Source organism: Scyliorhinus canicula, chromosome 10, assembly GCF_902713615.1.
Source record: "Scyliorhinus canicula chromosome 10, sScyCan1.1, whole genome shotgun sequence".
Lineage (NCBI taxonomy): Eukaryota > Metazoa > Chordata > Chondrichthyes > Carcharhiniformes > Scyliorhinidae > Scyliorhinus > Scyliorhinus canicula.
In genome coordinates this window covers 108,830,073-108,848,061 of record NC_052155.1, presented here as the reverse complement: position 1 = coordinate 108,848,061, position 17,989 = coordinate 108,830,073, and the positions used below count along the sequence as shown (strand labels likewise).

At 42.2% G+C, this 17,989-nt stretch overlaps 1 protein-coding gene across 9 annotated transcripts in view; it reads left to right on the top strand.

Moving 5' to 3' along the window:
* arfgef1 (ADP-ribosylation factor guanine nucleotide-exchange factor 1 (brefeldin A-inhibited)) overlaps window positions 1-17,989 on the top strand; it is a 280,401-nt gene that overhangs the window by 51,491 nt on the left and 210,921 nt on the right. For all 9 annotated transcript variants that reach the window (XR_005462112.1, XM_038809540.1, XM_038809538.1 and 6 more), the window contains exon 2: window positions 5,477-5,507. Coding sequence is in view for 8 of the 9 variants with exons in the window: in XM_038809540.1 (XP_038665468.1) it covers window positions 5,477-5,507 (31 nt within the window). In the remaining variant the exon portion in view is untranslated. The remainder of the gene's footprint in view (window positions 1-5,476; window positions 5,508-17,989) is intronic.

Sequence of the window (17,989 nt, the reverse complement as noted above, 5' to 3'; positions counted from 1 at the left end):
ATCTCAGGATTTTGATCCCATGATAGTGAAGGAGTGTTAATATATTTCCAAGCCATGATGATGTGTGTCTTGGAGGGAAATTGCAACCCAATTGCAACTGCTGTCATTGTCTTTCTCGATAGTAGTGGTTTTGGGTTTGGAAGGCGTCTTGGTGAGCCACTATACATTAGTGGTGTTGGGAGTGAATGTTGAAGATGGTGGAAGGAATGTCAATTAAGGGGGCTGCTTTTTCCTGAATGATGTTGAGCTTTCTTGAGTGTTGTTGAAGCTGTACTCATCCAGACTCATCAGTGGAGAGCATTCCATCACACTCCTGATTGGTGCCTTGTAGATGGAGTCAGGAGGTGAGTTACTTGTTGCAGATTTCTCAGCCTTTGACCTGTCCTTGTAGAGAATGACGAGGGAAATCGAGGAATTATAGGCCTGTTAACCTAACATCTGTTGTCAGAAAATTACTGGAGTCTATAATTAGGGATAAAGTGACAGAAAATTTTGAATATTTTCAGTTGATCATGAAGAGAGAGAGAAACACACACAGAATATAAAGAAACTTAGGAGCAAATGGGTGGGAAGGGAGAACAATGTACTTGGAGAGCCTGTTGGTAGCAAAGGTGAAGAGGATAATACAGAATATGCACTCTATTATGGAGAAAAAAATAGCAGCCAAAATCCTGTTTGAAAAAAACTGAGAAACCTTGTGGGGAGAAATTTGCAAACTGGGTCTGGCTTTTTTTTGCATCCTCTCCTGCTTTCTTTCCGTCTGGTTCAGCAACGTTTTTTTGCCATTCTTCATTCTGCAGGTGGTTACTCTGTACTCATCTCTTCCTTCCCTTTCCACCCATACTTGAAAGTCACTTTCTCATGTGACTTTCTTCTTTTCTGATTTTCTGTCTTTCTCTATTCATCGCCACCACCCTCCCCCTCCTTAAAAAGATGCATTGACACTGTTATATGAGCTTGGAATGAAATGGTCCATTTAATCTCAAAATATATTGATAACTCCTGTCAGGCTTTGTCAGTGAGAAAAATCAGTTTAAAAAAAATCAGCACATGTAATACCTGTTCACCCGTATGCAGCATTGTGACAAGATTTTTAAATATATCCTTCACTAAGACAATAGCTGCTATCCTATACTTGTGTTTACTCTTTTTTTATATAAAAAAAGAAGCCGGTTAGTTTGCATGCTGCTGGCTGTATCCACAAGTTGTCTCTGTTTCGATGTCCCACCCTCAAGGCTTCCTTTGCGTCAGCCATCAGGCTTGTTGCTAAAAATAAGTAAAACATTTAGATAGGAATGTTTACATTTAAATCTATATTTTAATATTTTGTTCCTTACAGATCTCCTGGACACACTTCCTCCATCTCAGCTGATTTTACCACATGGTTTCCCCTTCCCACACCCTGCAATCCCCAATTAGAAATATCATTCTACCTGCTACCTGAATCATCTGGCTTGTGTTGCTGCTGACACTGATAATTTAGCTATGATCTTTCCTAAATCCCCAATCCAGTGTTTCTGGCCCGCTCCAATACTGTGGGACCTGTCGCAACATCTCTCCAAATGTATGGCCTATTGATCTGGTGACTTCCTGAGGCTTTCCTCTTTGGTTCCAAAACACTGTCCGCAACTGTTGCCTTATTCATGGCCCATTCATTACTCCCGACTGACTGCCTATCTGCCCACCTACCTGCTGGTCTAACTGCAACCTCAGAAAATCTTTTGTTCTGGGCTGTGTCTGGTTGCATCCATATCACACACCAGCGCCTATGCTTCCTCAAGAAACTAAGGAAATTCGATATGTCCGCACTGACTCTTACCAACTTTTTACAGATGCACCACAGAAAGCATCCTATCTGGCTGCATCACAGCCTGGTATGGCAACTGCTCGGCCCAAGACCGCAAGAAACGTCAAGAGAGTCGTGAACACAGCCCAGTCCATCACACAAACCTGCCTCTCATCCCTGCCTGTGGAAAGCGGGCAGCATAATCAAAGACCCCTCCCATCCGGCTTACTCACTCTTCCAACTCCTTCCATTGGGCAGGAGGTACAAAACTCTGAGAACATGCACGGACAGATTCAAAAACAGCTTCTCCCCACTGTTACCACACTCCTAAACGACCCTCTTATGGACTGACCTAATTAGTACTACACTCCTGTATGCTTCATCCGATGCTGGTGTCTACATATTTACATTGTGGACCTTGTGTTGCCCTATTATGTATTCTCTTTTTATTTTATTTTCATGTATTAAATGATCTGTTTGAGCTGCTCGCAGAAAAATACTTTTCACTGTACCTCGGTACACGTGACAATAAACAAATCCAATCCAATCCATTCTGTTCATCTGGGCTGATTCACTGCCAGTTCATTTCCATCAAAATAGCAACCTGTCCCAATTATGTTGAATGAAGGAAACATCAAGGCCACATAAATATCAAATTGCTGAAGCAACAAACAGGGTGACCAATTTAGCTGCTGATTGGAGAGAATGAGTTAGGGAACAAGGAAATTGGGTTTTGATGGAGTGAATGGTAAAACTAATCCTTTGATTGGGAATGTTAGTTACTAGCAGGGGAAGTGTGTCAGTTCAAATTGTCTTTGAGTGATCACGGAAGATGGTAAAAACTTGTTTATGTAGAGAGTTGTTGGACAGTTGTGTGAGACTAGATGTTATTGTTTAAAGATATTTTTGGGAAGTATTGTATCCTGTAAATTAAACTGGGGAAAGGTTAATGGAGACAGCTTGTCTGGGAGAATTAAGTGATGGAGAGTAGTGGTGTTAAATGCATGCATTTTTAATGAAACTATGGTAAAGTAGGTTTATAAGTACATAAGTAAAGTTTAGAAATTTTCATTAGGCGATAGAGAGGGACTTGTTTTTCAACTGTGAGACTTCATAGGGGAGTAAAAAAGATTTTACAGTTTGTAATGGTTTCATAAGAAGAAAAGGGAAGATTATTGTGTTTCATTTGACCTGAAAGGGGAAACTATATGAAAAACATATAGGGAAGATTTATACATTTTCGAAAAGTTAAGTGCAGAGGGGTGTTGAGGTTGATGGAATCAAATATGAAAATAAAAAAGGATATTTAAGAAAAGGTATTGTGTTGGCTGTGTGGGGTAGACCTCCTGGGAACAGCTCTGTACTGGGAGAGGGTCCGAAGTTTGAATCAGCCGTTCAGCCGAGCCAGAAAATTCTTGGGTTTCCACAACAGAGTGAAACTGAGTGGAGAAATAGAGTGGTGTACCAGTACAAAGGTGATAGCAATTTTGCCTTGGGTTATATTACTGGATTTTTATAGTTACACATCTGTAAGGGACTGCTGCCTGGAAGGTGTGTTTGCTTGTGGGTCTGACCAAGTAGAGTTTTTGGGGGAATATTTTGTAAGACTTTTAACTGTAACTGTAATCTTGTATCTTTAAGTTATATTTTCTTCTTGTTAATAAATCTTCTAATTTTTAAAATCCCCAAAGTGGTGTTGGAATTCCATGCTGCTGCGATTAGGAGGATTCTTGTTTTCAGAATACAAAAAAAGTGTTATGGTCCATAAATCAAGTTTTCCTCTGGGATTTGACTTGCTCAGCAATTAATCTCTGCTGTTGTCATAACAATTGTTTTCTGTAGTAAATAGTTGCTGCAGAGAATATTGCATCTTTTAAGAAAAAAATTGGAAAATATTTGAAACAGAGGAAGACACTGATATGGACAGTTTTGGATTGACTATATGAGGAGTAGAATACTCCAGATGTTGGAAATCTGAAATAAAAACAAGAAATGCTGAAAATACTCAGCAGGACAGGCTGTGGAGTGAGAAAGAGTTGATGTTTCAGGCAGATGCCCTTTCATTAGAATTGGGTAAAGTTAGGGAATTAATTAGTTTTGAGCAAGGGATGAGTGGGGCAAGGACAAAATTAAAGTCCGTGAAAGATGGGAGAGATTGAGTAACAGAAGATTTCGTTTTTACAGGGCCAAAAGTAATGGTGAAGGGATAAGAAAACAGAAAATGCTTAGAGTAGGTGTGCTATTGTCTGAAAGTGAAAATAGAGAAGAACTGATACATGTAAGGAAAATGAAATGAAAGGGAACAGGAGCAGAGTTTATGGTCTGAAGTTGGACTGTATTTACAGTCTGTAAAGTGCCTAATCAGATCATGAAAGGCTGTTCCTCAAACTTGTATTGAGCATCACTCGAACAAAACGGGAAAACTGACTCTCACAGCTACCTCAACTACACGTTCTCACATTGTGCACCCAGTAAGGATTCCATTCTCCCAGCTGCGCCGTCTCTTTCGAATCTGACCCGCTGGTGCAACTTTCCACGCCTGCATTTCTGAGAAGTCTTGTTTTTTTCCCTCAATTGAGAACTCTCCCATGGTTGATGGGACTCTTTACTATTTCTGTTGCATTTCCTGCACTTCTACACTCTCCTTCCAGAACCACAAGAGGGTTCCCCTTGGCCTTCACCTTATACCCCACCAGTCCCTGTATTCAATGGATCATTTTGTGCCATTTTTATGCCACCACCAAACACATCTTCCTCTCCCCGTCAATATTTCACATTCCACTCTGTGATGCCCTAGCCCACTTTTCAATCACCTCCAATATCTCAACCCTTCCAAAGGCACCTTTCCATGAAAACGGAGGAGATGTAACACCTGACCTTTTACCTTCTCTCTTCTCACTTTCCAAGGCCCCAAACACTCCTATTAGGTGCGAAGCTATTTGTATGTACTTCCTCTGCAGTATATGCTGCTCACAACATGGTGTTCTGTAGTGGGGAGGCCAAATTCAGATTGGCTGACCGTATTGCAGAATAACTCCTGCAGTCTTCAAACATGACCCTGAGCTTTAAGTTGCCTGTCTTTTAAATTCTTCACCTTGGTCTCATGCTGACATCCCTGTCCTTGGTCTGCTGCACTGTTCCAGTGTAGCTCAATGTAAGCTTGAGGGATAGCACTTCATCTTTTAGGTACTTTACATCCTTCCAGACTCGACACTGAGTTTAACATTTCAGATTAAATTCTGTCAACATTTTGTTTCCTTTTTGCATTATTTGGTTTTTCTCTGATTTTCGCTTTTGCATTGTAGCATTCCTACTCTAGGTATTTATTTTGTTTCTTGTTTTTTTTCTTGCCCCATCATCATTCCGTTTGACCTTGTCAGACTAACTCTTCTGTCATTCTGCCCCTCCTGCCTTCTACCCTGTCATAGGTCTTCCCAATGTTCTTCTTCGATCCGCACCTTTCTCAGAACCTATTACATTTCAACTATTCCCAGTTCTGATAAAAGGTCACAGACCCAAAATGTTAACTCTTGTTTTTTTTTCTCCACAGAAAATGCTGGGTAGTTCCTGCATTTCCTGTTTTTATTTTGGATAAACTCAAGGATCTGTCATCCATTGATAAGTCTACTGGTAAAGCGGTGCTGTACGGTATTGCTATTTACTGAATTTGTTTTCCTTTTCTTTTAACAGAGGAGATCAAATCAGAAACCGAGAAACAAAGGTAAGCTTTGTCCTTTTGATGTTTTATACGATTTGTAGTGTTTATTGCTTCGTATTGTAGAGTTCCAAAGTAAGATATTTCCCATTATGTGGAATTTGACTTCTGTACACTTGTGACGTTAATGCTGCAATCTGTAACAGAAGTACAAACATAACATTTCATAATATTTGTGATTTTATTTCTTATGTTCTGATTATGATCTATCCAATAATAATATTCATATTACCAACTTTAAAAGGTGCCATTTTGAATAATTGCTATAAGATTTTAGTCCTAAATCTCCAGAATGGGACTTGTGCAGGATGTTGTACATACAACAATGTGGGCGGCACAGTGCTTTAGAATTGCTGCCACAAAGCGCCAGGGACCCGAGTTCAATTCTGATCTTGGGTAACTGTCTGTGTAGAGTTTGCAAGTACTCTCTGTGTCTGCATGAGTTTCATCCTGGTTCTCCAGTTTCTTCCCACAGTCCAAAAATATGCAGGTTATGTGGATTGGCCATGATAAATTGCCCCATAGTGTCTAAAGATGTGCAGGTTAACTGGGGTTCTGGGGAAAGGGTGGGGAGTGGGCCTAGATAGGGTGCTTTTTCGGAGGGTCAGTGCAGACTTGATGGGCCAAATGGCCTCCTTTTGCTCTGAAGGGACTCTGTTCCATGTATGATTTGGTCTGTTCTATGTATGATTTGGTCATTAGGCATTTTGCAGCAGGTGGTCATGTTGAAAGCTAATTTACATACTTCTCACCATTTCCTCTCTGTTACCTAGACTTTCCAGAAGAGATATAAATTTATTTTGTTTTTGGGCAGCTAGTTTTGGATTAATCTGAAATCCCATCAGATTGAGTCATAATCTCCAAGCTACTGAGGAATTTGCTTGATAAGCAATGCACACACTTCTCTACTTAGGACAGAACCTCTTTGACCATGTCCAGAATATAGCTTGGCAGAGCCAAGCCTGAGAGACCTTCTAAAAATGCCAGGGATCTGTTGAAGCTTTAACAAGCGATAAATGTGCAATTTATGTAGGTAATTTATGAAGTTGTTGGAGCTTATATGGTATGTATAATGTTTCATCTTGAGTTACTTTACTATTTAAAAAAAAAAAAAATTTTTGTTCTCCTTTTTCACATTTTCTCCCAAATTTACACCCAACAATAAACAATCAGTAATGAATGCAATGTCGATCCCCATATCAATAACAATGATCCCATCCTCCCACCAAGCCCCAGACATTGGCCCGCATGTTAACATAAACAAATGATAAAAAGGAATCAGGAATCACCCACAGTCACCATTAGCACACAGTCCCTCCCCTCCTCCAAACCCCCCACCCCCCACTAATGTTCGATGTGATCCAATTCTCGAAAGTGCTTAATGTTCGATGTGATTCCATTCACGAAAGTGCACAATGAATAACGCCCATGAATTGTAGAACCCCTCCATCCTTCCTCTCAGTTCAAATTTGACCGTTTCAAGAGTCAAGAATTCTAGCAGGTACCCCCGCCACGCCAGGGCACAGGGTGGAGAGGTTGATCTCCACCCTAACAGGATCCACCTTCGGGCGATCAATGAGGCAAAGGCTACAACATCTGTCTCCACACCCGTTTCCAACCCCGGCTGGTCCAACACCTGGAATATGGCCTCCCGAGGGCCGGGGTCCAGTTTCACGTGCACCACTTTAGAGATTACCCTAAAAACCTCCTTCCAGTAATCCTCCAGCTTGGGACAGGACTAAAACATATTCCCCCCCTCCCCCCCCCCCCCCCCCCCCCCCCCCCCCCCCCCCCCCCCCCCCCCCCCCCCCCCCCCCCCCCCTCCCAACCACACCCGCAACGTTCACGCACATCTACCACCTCAAAGAGCCAGCTCATCCTCACCATTGTAAGGTGCGCTCTGTACACCATCTTCAACTCTACAGCCCCAACCTTGCACATGAGGTGGAGGCATTCTCCCTCCAGAGCACCTCACATCAGAACCCCTTCTCCATACCCACTCCCAGCTCTTCCTCCCACTTTGCCTTGATCCCTTCTAGCGATGCCTTCTCCTCTTCCAAAATAGCTGCATAAACCGCCGATACTACCCCCTTCTCCAGTCCCCCTGTCGTCAGCACCTCCTCCAGCAATGTGGAAGCCGGCTCTACTGGGAAGATGTGTATCTCCTTTCTGGCAAAGTCTCAAACCTGCATGTACCTAAATATTTCCCCCTGCTCCAGCCCATACTTCGCCCCCAGCTCCTTCAATCCTGCAAATTGACCCCCACGAAACAAATCTTTTAGTGTCCTAATTTCTTTCTCCTCCCATCTCTGAAAATTGAGTTACTATTAATGACAATACCATAATGTTGCTTGGAGTAATTGCAGAGATATTTTCAACCAAAAGGCCTACTGATGCCTGTGAGAAATCATTCCTGCTTTCCCAGCAGAGCCAGTGATGCCTTTCTCCCACAGGGTTTCTTGTCTTTTCAACAGGATCTTGGTTGTTATTTTTCTCCATCCCTCTCCCTCTGACTCAGTCGTGCTGCCCACTTCTTCATCCCACAGGAGCTCTCTACTCACCGCTTCATTTTTGCATCTATACTGTAGCGTTGCTTTCCCATATGATCTTTCTATTTCCTCCTCCTCCCTGCACTCTCTTCCTCTCCACTGTGGTGGAGAGGAAATTGGCATTTCAAGAACATCTTTTTTCAGAAATCCAGAGTCAAGTGACTTTCAAATGTGCCGGGGATCTGTCGGAGTTTTATCAGCCTGAAATGTGCAATTTCTGTCAGTAATTTATGAAGTTTGTGGAACTTGTGAGAGATATAGTATGGCATGTGCAGTGTTTGCTATGCGTTGACATTTGTGCTTTTAACTAAAAATGATGATGTTGAAGGTCTTGTCTCCATATCTCTCTCATTTCTCCCCCATTGTCAAAAGTGTAGATTTTTGTCTCTAGTACAGGTTAACTTCCTGCTGCTCTCGAAGGTTTTCACTTGCAGGGCAATCCAGAGCAGTATAGTATGAATACTCTTAATATTTGGGGGTACAGGCTGGAAATTGCCTGTGTGCCATCATTGCCTGTTTTCGATTTGAGGATGGAGTCTATTCAGGATTTTGAGTTTCTGCTATGGGTCTTCATGTGACTGAACAGGCTGATTTTCAATCTACAGATCTTTGGGTACATGGGGCAGGATGTCCTACGAGGTAGTGGGACCTGCGGTGCAGAATTTCTTTCCTTTTCTTTCCTTCTGTGCCATTGCTCTGCCTCATTAAGGCATTGAGATGCAAAGCAGCTTGATGAACAAGTTGTCACCATTTTGAGCAATTTTAACAAGCCTCTTGTCAGGTCAATGCTGTGGCACTCCAAGAGAATGTCAGTGTGTATTTGAAGCACTTTCTTTCTCGACCCCACCCTGGAAATGAGAGTTGTGAGAACAGGACCTGGCGAGGGAGGCAATGTTTAGCCATGCACACACAGGATCAGTCCATCATAGTTGATTTTGCAGGTGTTTGCTTGGATGCTAATCGATCTAGCTCTAAGGACACTAACGTTTGTTCAATGACCTCCCAGTAAATCCGAAGGATTGTTGCTGGAATTTATCATGTGCTCTTGTGTTTTGCTAATGCACTGTCTAGGTCTCACAGCAGTACAGAGGCATTGTGATGACAACTGCTCTGTACATTAAGATTTTTGTTGACTTGCAGTCGTCATTGTTGTCAAACACTCACTGCTGCAATTTCTATAAGACTGAACTTGCGTAGCTGATCCGGTGTTGGATCCCTTCATCAATGGTGGCCTTTTGAGAGTGATTACTGCCAAGATATGTTGGGGCCCCTCCTTCAACATATATGGGTGGCGGAATATTTGACTGTCCAGGTGTACATTTATATTATTTTGTTTTGGCAACATTCAAGGACAGGACTAGGTTCCTTGTGTACAGAATAAAATAAATTTAGAGTTGCATGCAAATCTGGTGCAGAGTGGGCAGCAACTTTGCAGCCATCTGCATACTGTAGGTCTTGCATACCTATGGTTGTCAGTTTAGTTTAGGCATGGAGACCACCAATGTTAGAGTTTTCAATATAGATTATTTTTAATACTGACACTATCTGGCAATTGATCTTTCATGAGGTGGATAGCCACTGTCAGATAGATTGTGAATAGTATGCGGGCTATCACACAGCTTAACCTCAGTCTGTATTTTGAAGGCGTCTGCTTCAGATTTCCCACTGATATTATCATGAAGCTATTGCAGGATTGTAATGAAATTTCTTTTTAAAAATATCTATTTGTTTAACATTTTTCATTATAAAGAAAATAATGTAAAACAATTAATTCAAGTTGCAATGACAAAGTACACGACAATCAAATGCACAAATTAACTTAACCCTCCCCCTCCAACACTAAGCTAAACCCCTTAATAACTGACAATGACCAGCTCTTTAAATAAAGGAAATGAATGGTGGTCATATTAGGTAGAGCTGTTCTGCTGACCCGCTAATGATACTTCAGGGTTTTTCAAAATGCGAGTCGCAACCCACGGGCGTTGGGAGGGTGCGGGAGCAATCGGTCGTAGCATTCCTATGATGGTCCCGATTGTGGGAGAAGCGACTAACAGCCGTTACAGGCATATTTATTGTAAATGGGCTAAGCCGCACTGTTTGAGCCAGGGTCAGACTTCAAATTATCACTCTCCTGTTCCCAAGTAGAGGTTGAACTAACAAATCTTCACACCTTGAATAATAATAATCTTTACTAGTGTCACAAGTAGGCTTACATTAACACTGCAGTTAAGTTACTGTGAGAATCCCCTAGTCGTCACACTACTACGCCTCTTCGAGTCCACTGAGGGAGAATTCAGAATGTTTAATTCACCTAACGAGCATGTCGTTCGGGACTTGTGGGAGGAAACCGGAGCACTCTGAGGAAACCCACGCAGACACGGGGAGAACGTGCAGACTCTGCACAGTCAGTGACCCAAGCTGGTAATTGAACCCGGGCCCCTGGCGCTGTGAAGGAACAGTGCTAACCACTGTTACCTTGCTGCTCATAATAATTTCTGTACTTTCACGTGCTGAATTCAGTAGATGATGGCAGTGATGGAGGCTCAATTCCACAAGTACCAGAGGACAGTTTCCTGGAATCGCTGAAGCAACGGACAGATGGGCCTCTGAGACTGCAGTATTGTGTCAATGTGAGACACCTGACAAGGTTCTGCAGCATCAGGTAGGGTTAGTCGCTCGGACTCTGGAAGAATCAGAAGCTCAAGCAAGTGTTAGTGAAAGGACTAAAGCTGCCTGTTACCTCACGCTGGAGGCAGCTCGCATTGAGCGTAGCGCAACTGAAGAGCATGGCCCAGACTCTGCAACAAATTATGGTGGAGAAAAGCTCCATGATGCCCCACCAGAAGATCATGCAGATGAACATCAGTCACAATAGATATGAGAGGCCAAAGTCACAAGCATGTGTGTCAGGAGGTGGAGTTGAAATATTACAGCCCAGCAGATCCTGCAGTCAGCAGCACCGCATGAGCGAATGGGAGACAGTTAATGCGGTCTATTTAAATGCAGAATCATTGGAACAAGGAGGTTTATGTCTGATTCCTCAGATCTCCAGCTAACTCTATACTTTGGAGATACTTGTGGAACCAAATGTTGATTCTGTAAATGCCACTGGGTTCTGTGTAATTTTTGAGATGGTCCAGTCGGTTACCGGTGAGTCCTGGTTGCCGATGAGTGTTGCTGGTGACCAGTGTATTCCGGAATGGTGGATATAGTCGTCTTCCCTTGCGTGCACGCACATCCCTCCAGATTATAAAACTCAACAAATCTCCAAAAACCAAATGTACAGAAATTCGGCAGAACATCAGCTTAGAATTGAAGAAATTGCAATGTATTTATTTCTATCCACTTGCAATGATAAATGTAATCTTGTTGCTATAGTTTTTATTTTTGTAATCTGTTTTAAGCTAATTTGCAGACAAAGATTGAAATCTGGTCATTGTATGGAATTAATACATTGGTTCCAATACTGGAAACAATTGAATAGGAGCGTAAGAGAGATTCAATACAGAGGTTGTGTGTGTTACGACACAAGGTTGGCTGTCTTGGTGGGTCCCAAAGGTTGGCCGGTTGACAAAAGTGGACCCCGGGAATAAAAGCTGGTGTACTTGAAAATCTCCACATTTCTTCCATGATCTTGATCTTGACTGAAGAAAAAAATGCATAGCGCTGCATCTCCCTTCTAACTCCATCAGATCGCAATAGAGGTGGGGAACAAGGGCATGCCGCTTTTTAATGATGCTCGCTGCCAGATTCTCATAAGCAATTAAAGGTCCAATTTTAAAAATGTATAAATGTGGATTAGTGCAGTCAGGTTGTCAGGGGAAGGTGCAGGTCTTTAGATGCAGTGGAGGGTTTGGTAGACAGGTCTGGCTGGGGTGGGGGGGGGGGGGGGGGGGTGAGGGTGGTGGCAGGTGATCTGGTGGGGGGGCAGAGATAATTAGTCAGTGGATGGGATAGTTGGGGGGTAATTGGGTCTGATCGAAGGGGCAGTCGGGTGGTTAGGGAGATCGGTTAGGGATTGAATCAGTTAGGATTTGATTCGCTGAAATGAGGGGGGAATCTCATAGGAACCTATAAAATGCTAACAGGACTGGACAGAGTTGATGCAGGAAAGGTGTTCCCGACGGTGGCTGTGTCCAGGACCAGGGGTCACAGTCCGAGGATTCGGGGTAGACCATTTAGAACAGAGATGAGGAGAAATTATTTCACCCAGAGAGTGGTGAGTCTGTGGAATTTGTTACCACAGGAAGTAGTTGAGTCCAAAACATTGTATGGTTTCAAGAAGCAGTTAGATATGGCACTTAGGCCGACTGGGATCAAAGGATCTGGGGGAAAGCGGGATTGGGCTACTGAGTTGGATGATCAGTCATTATCCGAATGAGTGACGGATCGGGGGCTTGAGGGGCTGAATGGCCTCCTCTTCCTAATTTTTCTACATTTCTATGATTATGGCGTTGTGTTTGTGGAGTTACCCATTTCCTAGGTCACTATCAAGGTAAGTCTAGCTTAGAATCGGAAACATTTGTGCAGGCTTCCGAGCAGTGGGGAATTACCTTTCAGAGGTTAAAATTTCTTGGGCAATTCCCACGCAGTTCTGTGTTTTAGGACTCTTGCAAAGTCATGCATCGTCTGTCATATGTTTAGTTTCTGGCAATCTGGAGACTGGAAGATTTAGGCCTTTATTTCTCAATGGAATATAAATAATAATTGGAGAATTAAGAAATTAAAAAAGAAAAATCATTGCTTACCTACTGTCCCACCTTTTATTTCCCAATCTACCACAGTCTATTCCTCCTTTCATTCATATGTAATTGGCTTAATTTAAGTTTAGTACTCTAGTTTTGAACTTGCGTATGTCACTCGATGATATTTACGATAATTCTGATTGCTATTCCTCAACTAACCCTGTTGTGTGACACGAGACGAGATGTAAAATGACCTCCTCCCTGTTTGGTTCCATTAGTCTAGGAAACTGTCTCAAATGCATTCCATAGACTCCTCCTCCAAATTGCTTTGTCAGTTTGATTTGTCCATTCTAGCCTCCTGTGAACACCCTATTTCCTATGTATCTGGTTTTCAGGTTCCCTTGTCCTGGAATTCTCTCCATATTGTATGCACCCTGCCTGATGATTCCCTGATTCCTCATTTCTTTTACTTTTGATCCATGGATGTTTAATGGGCATATACATTTAAGTTGAGTAGAGGAAGTGAGGAACTCAAAAGTTGCAAAATAGTACACTGTGCTGTGAATATTTAGATTTTGAACAGAAGAACTCTGACTTTTTGATGCCTGAGAGATCAAACAGATTTGGTTCAATTGGTTGGCTGATAGCCAATGTATTGGATAAGGAATATTATTACAATCCTAGACCAGACCCCAACAGTGGCTCGGATACTGGACCGAAACCGCAATATTTTAGTTTATTTGTAAGACTGTGCAGAAAGAATGATTTGCTCCAGGAGTGATTGCATGAAGAAATAGGGCGTGGGTATTTTTAAAACAAATCTTTACTCTGAATTCAATATTAAACTTCATAACTTCACACCTGTAAATAACAGCTTACAATTACACCTGAAGCACTACTACTCAATTTCCCATTAAACAACAAGAAAATAAACATACAGTTCTCAATCTATCTTAAAAATCCACATGGCATATAATAAGAGTAATACTTGCATAATTTGGGCAGATTTGGACTCCAGTTAGAATTTCTTCAGGCTAGGGCTGAATGTCTCCAAAAAGCTGACAGGTTTGTTTCAAACACGAGCTTTCGGAGCACGGCTCCTTCTTCAGGTGAAGGAGCCGTGCTCCGAAAGCTCGTGTTTGAAACAAACCTGTTGGACTTTAACCTGGTGTTGTAAGACTTCTTACTGTGCTCACCCCAGTCCAACGCCGGCATCTCCACATCCAAAAAGCTGGTTCACCCGGTGTGTTTCAGCTTCTTCCTTGCCCCAGACAAGAATGCTCTGCTTTACATATTCCTCTGTTATAACTATCTTACTGTGGGAGAATTGTGGACTCAGCGTCAGGCAAATCAGAATTCAACTCCTCTCTCCAAAGTTTTCTCGAAAAAACTGCCTCTCTAAAGCTTTTCATGATGTCTATATGCATTCCATGGCTCCACCCAGCAATGACCTCTTTTCACCAACCGAAAAACAAATTATCTCTGAAGGCTGCAAAGCACATTAACTCGCCAGGGACGATTCCAGTCAAATCACAGTCCATTAGTCTAGACTGAAAAACACATTGCTCTTTTAATTTCAGCTTCTGGCTGCTAAATGCACCCAGGCCCTGCAAAACAGAATTATTAAATAAAAAAACCTGACCACTGCAGTCAAACACACTCTAACCCCAGGCTTTTAGCCCTTAAATTGCCCAATACTTGGAATTCAATATTCCTAAAGTCTCCCAGTCATCACACCTGCCCAGTGACAGAGTAATGGGGTTCAGAGGATCCAGGAAGAGAAGAGAAGGTTCTGGATGCCGAGAGAAGACGTTGTGAGTTTCTCGCTCTCTCTCCAGAAATGCTTCCTCTCTGCTGTTTCTGAATCTGCAAAGAAGTCTTGAGAACCTGATGAAGCTACAGTGAAAACCATTGCAGACTGAAAGCAAAGATCTCATCCAACTGAAGGTCTAGACTAAAAGGTGTCCTGGAAGATGTCCACTGAAACATAGACTTTTATTCTTTTTACTTTTTGTGTTATTTTCCTTTATACCCCTCTTTCCCCTCTGTGTTTGTCTGTCTTGTGTGTGTGTGTGTTTGTGTGTGGAGAGGGTGGGACGAGTTAAAGAGGGGTGTTAGGAATGAGATATTAGTTAACCAGTTGTATTTTCTGCCTTTTTAATTATAGTTATTGTTAACAAAAATAAATTGTTTACAGTTACAAACCTGGCGACTGTAGTTATTGGGCAGCCAAAGAACAAAGACTTTGGGTATTTTCTAAGAATTAATAGTTAATTTCAATGGTGTTACGACTCTGGGTCAGGTGGGGTATGAAATGACCATGTACTAGCTCAGGGTATCATTACAATATATATCACTGTCCCTCCAACTCCCTCTACTCTTGTAAGACTGTCTTTAAACCTTGCCCAGGATCTTTGGAACAGTAGATAGCGACATTTGGGGTGCAGTATAAATTAAAGAGGCACCAGGTTTGTAATGGCTCATCAGATGGCTCTGGAAGCTACTAAGGCTTTTCTTCAGGTGGAGGACCTTTTGGTTTATTTGCAAGGATTTCGAAAAGTCAAGCTAATTAAATTGGCCAGTGAATTAAAAATGGAGATGCTAGCGAAAGCCAAGAAGGCAGAGATATATGATATATTGGTTGCGTGTTTGGGTCTCTTAGAAACACAGGAAAGCCCACAAACAAGTAACCCAAGTAGTGTAGCATCAAATACATTTTCTGGGGGGGGGGGGGGGGGGGGGGGGGGGGGGGGGGGGGGGGAATTGAGCTGGAGGAAATTTAGTTGCAACTTGAGCATGAGAGGGAATTTTAAAAATGGAAAAATAAATGGAGATGCAGCAAAAGAAAGAGAATTGGAGATGCAGCAAAAGAAAGAGAATGGGAGATGCAGCAAAAGAAAGAGAATTGGAGATGCAGAAAAAGAGAGAGCTTTTCAAATGGAAATTGAAATGAGGAGGTTGGAATTAGAGAGGGAGGAAAAAGCAAAAGAGAGAAACAGTTCCAGTTCATGGCACTGGGAGCTGCCAGGAACCAGAGGGGTGCTTTAACCCTAGAAAGAAACCCAGAGCTGATATTCTTAAGTTTATACAAGCCCTCCCAAAATTCGAAGAAAAAGAATAGAGCCAATTGTTTTATGGCATTTGAGAAAATAGCAACTCAAATGAAGTGGCCGACCGAAAAATGGATATTACCCATGCAAAGTAAATTGACTGGATGGGCACAGGAAATTTATGCCTCCCTGTCAGAGGGGGTGTCTAAGGATTATGACGAGTTAAAAAGGCTATTCTGGGTGCATATGAATTAGTTCCTGAGGCATATAGACAAAAGTTTGGGAATTTAAGGAAACACCCGGGACAGACTTATGTTGAAAGGGTTAAACAGAACAATTTTAATAGGTGGCTATGAACATTGGGAGTTGAAACTAGCTATGAGGCTCTGAGGGAGACTATTCTCTTGGAAGAATTTAAGAATTCACAACCTTCTGTGAATTCTGGGAAGTTGCGAGGAAAGCCCATGGGATTTGTTGGGATTCATGAGGATTCTGAAAAGGAATTAAAGTGGAGAATACTACAAGGCAGACTGTAGCTCTAGATTGAACCAGGGAGACCTGAGGTAAACACTGCTGTCGGAGCAGGTGTGATGAGTGAGATAGATGAAACATGCAGGGTTTTTGTCTATGGGGAAGATATCCCCATTTTCAGGGGACCAAATATAGCCAAACCCATAACTATTTTAAGGGACGCAGGTGCTACACAAACTTTTACTGGAGAGGGATTTAGTTTTCCCTCCGGAGAGTTCAATGATAGTTAAGGTATTAGTGAATGGGTTAAATGAAGATGATATCATAGTTCTATTGTATAAAGTACAATTGGAGTGTGATTTATTGTCAGGGTGTTTCAGAAGTTATCAGTGGACGGAGTACACTTATTTTTGGGGAATGTTTTGGCAGGAGTTAAGGTTGTAGTTTCACCTATGATCACAGAGCATCTGAGGATAATGAGACAGAACAGTTACAGTAATAATTTCCAGATATATTTCCATGGTGTGTGGCGACCAGGGAAATGGCGAAACAAAGTTCACCACCAGAGATTAAAGTCATGCCACAATTAGATGGTAGAGTAGCTGAAACTATCCTGGAGAATGAGGATAATTCCAAGGAATTGTTCAGTAGGACTTTGTTAATTGAGGTCCAGGAGACAGATCCAGAGATGCATAGATTAGCACACTCAGCTCTCCGAGGTTGAAGCTGGGGTGGTCCAGAGTGCTATTACATTCAGAATGGAGTTCTGATGAGGAAGTGGCAACACCCTCATAGACCTGCAGAAGAGGAATGGATGATTGTTCATCAGATAGCAGTACCGCCCAAATGTCGTAGGGAAGTACTGCGGATAGCACGCGATACCAATCGCAGGACATGTGGCAATTTGGAAAACTCAGGCATCCATCAAGAGGCATTTCTTCTGGCCAGGACTGCATAAGGATGTAGTGCAATTCTGTGGATCTTGTCATACCTGTCAGGTAATAGGTTACACCACAACATGTGATTAAACCCCCATCTTTAATACCCATACCAGTATTTGAAGATCCATTTAGTTGGGTACTGGTAGATTGAGTAGGACCATTCCTTAAAACAAATGTAGGGCATTAGTACATTCTTACGATCATGGATATGACCACCTGATTTCCGGAAGCTATACCTTTGAGAGCAATTACAGCTAAGATAGTAGTGGAAAAGTTGACACCGTTTTTCACATGCTATGGCTTACCCTAAGAAGTCCAATCTGGCCAGGATTCTAACTTTGTCTGAAATGTTCCTGGACATAATTTGTAGTTTAGGTATCAAACAATTAAAATCAACCGCATATCATCCACAAACTCGTGGAGCTTTGGCGAGATATCATACTCACAAAACTATGATTAGGACCTACTGCCATGAATATCCAAGAGATTGGGACAAGGGATTGGATTTTTTACTCTGTCACCAGAGATTCTCTGAACGAATCTACTGGGTTTAGCCCATCTGAATTAGTTTATGGCAGAGTCCATAAACATTGATGAAAGAGAAATTTCTAAAATAAGACGGATCCTCAATGTTGGGTTACACATTTCTGGAAAGACTCACAGGAGCTTGTCAGGTAGCCCAAGAGCATTTAATGGTTTCAGGAGCAAGAATGAAAATGTGGATCGACAATATCCCAGGTCCAGAACAATCCAGGCTGGAGATGAAGTGCTAGTATTGTTGCAGGCAGAACC